Raw genomic sequence first — 6765 nt, 5'->3', positions numbered from 1 at the left:
ACCACGCCAAATAGATAATACAGATTGACTAGTAGTGTAGGACATTTTATAAAAATTCAAAAATATTGGTATTTGAGAAAACTAGGATTGAGGACCGGTTCTCACTCTTGAGGACCAGTCCTCCAGTAACTCGCTTTGAAATTTATGGGCTTAAGAACCGGTTCTCTACTTTGAGGACCGGACCTCCAGTAACACACCTGACATGTTTTATTTTCCTACTTAAATTTTTTTCTCTCTCCTGACTCTCACATTTCTCTCTTCTCGATCTAGCTCTGTCCGCGGTCTTTCTCTTCCTTCTCCCAGCACCGATCATCTTCTCCGGCGAGAACTTTCTCGTCCGGTGGCCGATGGCGACAGGACCACTCCCAAAAGCTTCCTCTCTCCCTCCTCTCTCTCATCATCACAGCATATATGAGTCAAGTTGAAGACTCTCACTCTCAGCTCTCACTTAGTCACTCGCGAGTCGCGATCTTCCATTTCCAGAAACACCCAGCTAGTACCCAGTCGCGATCTCTCTCGATCTCACTCTCGAAGTCTCGATCTCGCCTCTATCCCAGTCTCGAGACCGCTACACCCACACCCACGAGGCTCGATCTCACTCTCGATCTTATCTCTCACTCTCATCTCTCCCAAAATCAAAAGGTATGTCTCATCTCTGAAATTTCAAATTAGGGATTTACGGTTAGGGTTTTGATTTGGGGATTCAATGACTCACGGGTTAGGGAAATGTTGCTGTCGAAGTTATATATATATGATCTTGTTGATCCGACATCAAATTTAATTTTTGGAGCAGTGACAGATCGATCCATCACTTAGCGGTCAAGTAAGTTTTTGTGCTTCTCTAAAGTGAATATGGTAAAGTTTTTAGCATCTGCAATCCCAACCTGCGTACATGATATCATCATAGTTATTTTGGATTTTGGTTTGCTTTGTTCAGATGGAAAAGAGGCATCAATTTGCTATGCTAGCATCCATAGTGCACATAGTAAATGGAGATTGGGCATCCCTTGTTAATTTTTTTTCATTTATCTTTTTTCTTGGTTCTCACTGGGTGAGGGACGTTGTCCTAGCTCTTTACCCGATGACAAATCACCAGGCACAATTTGAACCATTCCTCAATAACCATTGATACCACTTTTGAACAATCAGCAATTACATATCCCCTTATCTTTTGTTTAGCATAACAGACATTCGTCACATACATTGTAATATTTTTTGAAACCTGTTTGCAGTTTTAAGATATAATCAATATCTTAAAACAACAAACAGCCATGCTTTTACCAATATCTAAACAGTCAATGGAAGGTAGTTATATTTTGAGTAATCTGACATCCAATAATTCATAATATATTTTCAATGTTCACAAGTCTATTAACATGTCATTACTATCGTAAAACACCAAACATGTCTCTATTTAAAATATTTTACCATTTGTTATTACCCGCAGCACAAATTCTAGTATTTATATGTTTTTCATGTCACAGTATGCCATATTTTAATATTATTTAGTGTTTCACGGTTATACAACCATGAGAGCATGAAAAGGAGTGGCTTCTTGATCGTCCAGCGGCTTCTTTCCTTTAAGCCACTTGTATATATCAGCTTGGCTCAAGTATGCTAATGAGAATGGTGTGGGACCCGGTCTGAATGGACTCACGGTTAGGTAAACTATGACATTGTCACAATAGATACCCCTCCCAATCGCACCACCGCACAAACCGTGAATAGAACAGCAATAGGCACTGCAAACTGTGCCCTTTGAGACTAATTGGCATTGATTGGTGGGTGTGCTTGAGAAGGATTTTGCAGTAGTGTAGAGAGATGAAAGAGGTAGAGAAATTGAGAAAAAAACATATAGAAAGATTGGGAGAGACAGAGAAAAAAGGATAGTGTGGTTAGTTATCTAACACAGTTCTTATTTAGCACCCCATTTTTGCACCGTGCTATACTACACAGTCTAAGCTGGTGTTTTAGGAAAATCGGTGCTGTGCAATCTCACTTAAAATAGCACCGAGTGATGCCAAAGAGGCAAACATAGGATAAGTGTGTTATTTAACACAATCCCCCTAGTCCGGTGTTTACACGTAACTTAGAGTTTATTTGATGGTCTAAACTCTGAACTTTTTGGAAATCTTTATGATGGGAAGCGTAATTATGGAGCAAAAGGGGCAAAAGCACACAATGAAATGCGAAACATACACGCATTCTCCTACCGAAACATACGAGAAGAATGAAATTTGAAATGATGAGAAGAGCCATGCAATTGTACCAGTGAGTTCATTACGTACAACCAATTTCAAGAATATTAGTTGATAAAAAATACAGGTAATGATTCTAAAGTTCAGTTTTGGACTCTTTTTTTTTTTTTTGGCCACCAGTTTTGGACTCTTAATGATAACTAAACTCATCTAAAAGGTTGCAATGTCAAATAGGTTCACTTTGTGACAAATAAGTTTACATTTTAATTTCTTTTGTATTTTTGGCACCAAGCGCTAGGTGGTTTTTTTTTTTTTTTTTAAAAGGCAAATTGTCACTATCTAACCGTGGCAATTAGTAACAGTCATTTTTATGCTATAACACGGGTGGATGTGACTTCATAAACTTGAATTGTGTGTTTTTTGTTAATTTCATTAGTTTTTGACATGTTTATGTAAGAAAAGACATAAGGTATATCAACAAGTATCATTTATATGCAGCTTCAAATAATTACTATCGCACTGTGGCAATTGCCGAGAGCTCGGTACTGCGGTGGGTTGCGTATCGCACGCATTTCATTAAAGTGGACCGAGCTGAGATTTTTCTGAAGCAAGTGGACTGGTATCATTCTTATTTGTGAAATGGACTTAAAAAAAAAAAAAAAAAAAAAAAAAAAAAAAAAAAAAAAAAAAAAAAAAACCAACATTCATGGAGGCAAATGGAATTGGGTCCAAACCAGAAATTCAATTTGCTAATGATTATGTGTTCGTTTATAAATGCATCAAATGATCGTGATATCTCCAATGGACCAGCAGGTGGCCTTATTGATAATTACAGTTTGGAACAGCATATAGTAATATTTATAGCATTGGAGGCTTGGTCTGGAAATTACCTGAGGGACACAAATATTTTTCTGGGTTGTTTCTAATAACAGCCTTTGCAAATATTGTTTTAACATATAATGGCAGTAAAATAGGTACATAAATTACTAAATTTCGTCAATTGAGTTGTGCTGATGGAGATAAATCATAGGAAAATGCTACTTTTACAAACCTTTTCTCTCAACCTATGCAGCACATGATAAGCATACCATATCATTGCATTAAAAAGTCAACAATGTTGTTGAGCACGATGCATAGGAGTGCGGGAGTGCGGAGTGCGAGTGCCATGTATGTTGAGAGGAAAAAAGATTTTAGGAAAAACTACTCAACAGCATTGTCATAGATCATATACTGTATGTAGTGATTCTTGTACTTGCATTGTTGTCGATCTATTGGTGAATTCCATTTTTGCACAAAATAAAGAGGATTCTATTCCCTAACACTACATTCATCACTTTGGCAGATGTTCTTATGGAACAATCATTTCCGACAACCAGCTGTTTTCATAACAAGGTATTTTTCTTGTAGCCTTACAAACACTTTTCAACAGGATTTTGTTTCTTTGGTCTAATCAGTCTCTCATATACGTTTTGGTGGTACGTATTGCACCCGCTCATCTTCACATAAATTCTGCGAAAAGATTGAACAAAATAAAGAAATCAGCTGGAGGCATAATGTAATTAATCAAAGAAAAACAGGCAAACAAAAATCAAAAGACCCGACAGTAAAATAATCAGGGCTACAACTTCAACCATTGCAATATCCACAACCTCTCTGGATTTGGAGTGTGCATCCAATTAAAAAAAGCACATGGAAATAGTCCAAGAATATATGTATTCTGTAAGTCTCTAACTCGAATTTAAGCTCTAATGCCAATAATAATGAAATGGGAAGGAACAAGTAGACAAAGAACTAAATATCCCAATACAGTACTTATAAGGTGATGTCCAGGGTTGAATTGCACCATTCTGTTTCATGGTAAACTTATCACTGTAACCATCGCTGCGAATGGGGCCATTAGAGAATTGAATGTCATGAATGGTAAAAATATAAATAGCAGCATTTCGCGGTACTCAAAAACACATAAAAACCACTAGTTTTGACATTTGATTCAGGCACCAATTTACACTCACGAGTGGGGGAAGGGGAGAGAGACCCTAAACGATTAGATATGCTGCATGACTCAAGGATTGAGTTGATTGACAAATAAAAAAGATGACAAATAAAAAAGAAAGACATTGTTCCAACATCAGCACTGTTTCCTATCTATAGTGTCTTCTGTGATTATCTACTTCAACCATGTATACATAATGCACATTTCAAAAGCCAGTCATATATGACCGGACAATTCAACACAGTTCAGGCGCTGGAATTCCTTACTCAATGTCATGTTTTTTTCTTTTTTTTGGCCAAGAATGTCATGTTTTTTTTCTAATGAGAATATGCCTAATGTGTTGTATGGCAGACTTTTCAAGTTACTCCTAGATTTGTTTGAAAGATATGGTAGCTAGCTAGCTATAGGACAAGTATCCCAACCCAAAATCCATCTTTATATAGTTAAATGAATCAACCACATAAATAACATACAAAACGTAAAAGATTCTTGGCAACTTCCAAATCTATTGAAAATTTGTATAATTAACAAGAAAATAGCAAAAATATTGTCTAACCTGCAAATCCTCTGAAAGAGCCTCTGAAACAGCAAGAGTGTAACAACCAGGGACAAATTTTGCTGCAAAACATTAAATTCTCGAGTCAATTCCTGAAATAAGCAAACCAAATTCCGAATGTATGTACACACATATAATCTAGAGCATTGAAAGATTATAAAAGTTAAAAGTTCTAGCAGATTTACACTTAAAAATTTAAGGGTAAGTCGCTAGGATATCAAGTGTTAAAAGAATGCAAACAAAAATACAAGAGTAAATTTCACTTTGCACCCCTGTGGTTTGCTCAGATTGTCAGGTTACTCCATCAAGTTTCAATTTTGGCAATTTAAAACCCAAGGTTTAAAATCAAAGACAATGTGGCCCCTTAGTAAATCTAACCGTTACGTTAATGCTTATGTGGTACATGTGGGACCCACAATTAATGTCTGCAACCATCATAAGGACAATTTCGAAAACGTTCATTTTGCAAGAGCACAGGAAAGGAAAAAGATCATGTGGTTGATCTTGTTGGCTTCCTGGGTTGGGATGGTAGTGCTGCTTTGTTGTATACTTAATGATCGGAGATACTGAATCATTTATTAAGAAGTTAACAATTGAATTTATTTGAAGCAATTAACCATCAACAATTAACCATATGGGTCCCACATGTGCCACATAAACAATATTTAACGTCTAATTGTTAAGTAAGACTTACTGAGGGGCCATATTGTCTTTAATTTTCAAATTGCCAAAATTGAAACTTGAGGGAGTGACAATTGAGCAGACCTCATGGGTGCAAAGTGAAATTTGCTCAAAATAAAAATTAAAAAGAAACCTTTATTTATAATTATTGCTTAGGGAGTAAATTACTAAAGAAAAGTGAAATGGGGCAAGGAAAGAAGAGCACAAATGAATCTCAAAAATCAATTATTTGGGTGAATGCAAAATCTATAATAAACAAATTTGATGCAACGAGATGAGAGTAAACATACCAATTCGCAGCCACCTTGCTGCCCAACTCCTAGTTGGATCCATGACTGAAATTATCCTGCAATCCAAGCAATGCAATGCAATGCCGATGACCCAAGAACCCAAAAAAAAAAATTAAAAAATTAAAATCGTCTCAGAGAAAGAGTACGGAGTACGGATGACAAACCCATTGAAATTAGGAGTGGTGCAATCGGAAACACGCTCGTGATCTTCGTCCATCTTGAAAAAGGGGCAGTTCTCGCATCCCGATTCTCTGAACTGCAATTACATTTGCAATTGTATTTTATATTCAACCAAAACCCTAAAATTTCTGGAAAAAAAAAAAAAAACCAAATGAAACCCTAACCTGATCGTAGGTCTTGACGAGGCGGCAACGAAGGCAAGCCCTAAGCTCGTGGCCGAAGCTCGTCGGAATCTGGGCCGGTTGTGCGCTCCCCATCTTCTTTCAACAACAACGATAACAATAGCAAACACAGGCACTCTTTTTAAGTGACAACACCAGAAAGAAACGATTACACCACCTTTCCAGCCTTCCCTTCTTCTTTTTGCTGAAGTTGTGTTTTGACCCCAAAAAAGTTTTGGTACCGACCCTACCAGGTTTCAATTTTTTCAAAAAATAAGCTTGGGTACTCTAAGTTTAAATATGAATTTTGTACTTATCACCAATCAAATGTGTTTATGATAGAGTCTATCATCTTCTCTCTCATGGTAGACCCCATTATTAACTCATTTGATTGGTAATGATGGTGGACCCCATCATAGCCTCATTTGATCGATGATAAGTACAAGATTGGTACTCAATTGCACCATCCTTTATTTATATAGGCAAATGACCAATTAGGTCTACGTAATTTTTTATTTTTTATTTTTGCCAAAATAAATAGCCTAGAAGGCATATAAAATACAAAACTAGAGCCCTTTGCTCATAACAGAAACAAAAACAAAAACTTAACAAAAGCTTAAACAAGTAGGCCCAACAAAACAAAAGCACACAACAAAGCAAAATCTCAATCAAATAGGCCTAACAAAATAAAAGTTCTAACCCTAGG

General features: G+C 36.6%; 1 protein-coding gene and 1 long non-coding RNA gene across 2 annotated transcripts; one reads left to right on the top strand and one right to left on the bottom strand.

Annotated features, from left to right (window-relative positions):
- Positions 1-261: 261 nt before the first annotated feature.
- On the top strand, positions 262-1079 carry LOC147286134 (uncharacterized). Its single transcript, XR_015122092.1, has 3 exons — positions 262-642; positions 794-823; positions 938-1079. It is a non-coding gene; the product is annotated as an uncharacterized LOC147286134 (long non-coding RNA).
- Positions 1080-3160: 2081 nt separating this feature from the next.
- Positions 3161-6311, bottom strand: LOC147286133 (transcription elongation factor SPT4 homolog 2-like). Its single transcript, XM_086241784.1, has 5 exons — positions 6063-6311; positions 5883-5974; positions 5719-5774; positions 4748-4809; positions 3161-3707 (listed from the first exon to the last, which is right to left on the bottom strand). The coding sequence occupies exons 1-5, from the start codon at positions 6153-6155 to the stop codon at positions 3657-3659; spliced, it is 354 nt and encodes a 117-aa protein (XP_086097910.1). The 5' UTR covers positions 6156-6311; the 3' UTR covers positions 3161-3656.
- Positions 6312-6765: the final 454 nt, after the last annotated feature.

The sequence above is a fragment of the Dryas octopetala genome, chromosome 4 (assembly GCF_963921425.1).
Source record: "Dryas octopetala chromosome 4, drDryOcto1.1, whole genome shotgun sequence".
Lineage (NCBI taxonomy): Eukaryota > Viridiplantae > Streptophyta > Magnoliopsida > Rosales > Rosaceae > Dryas > Dryas octopetala.
This window is presented reverse-complemented; position numbering and strand designations above follow the sequence as displayed.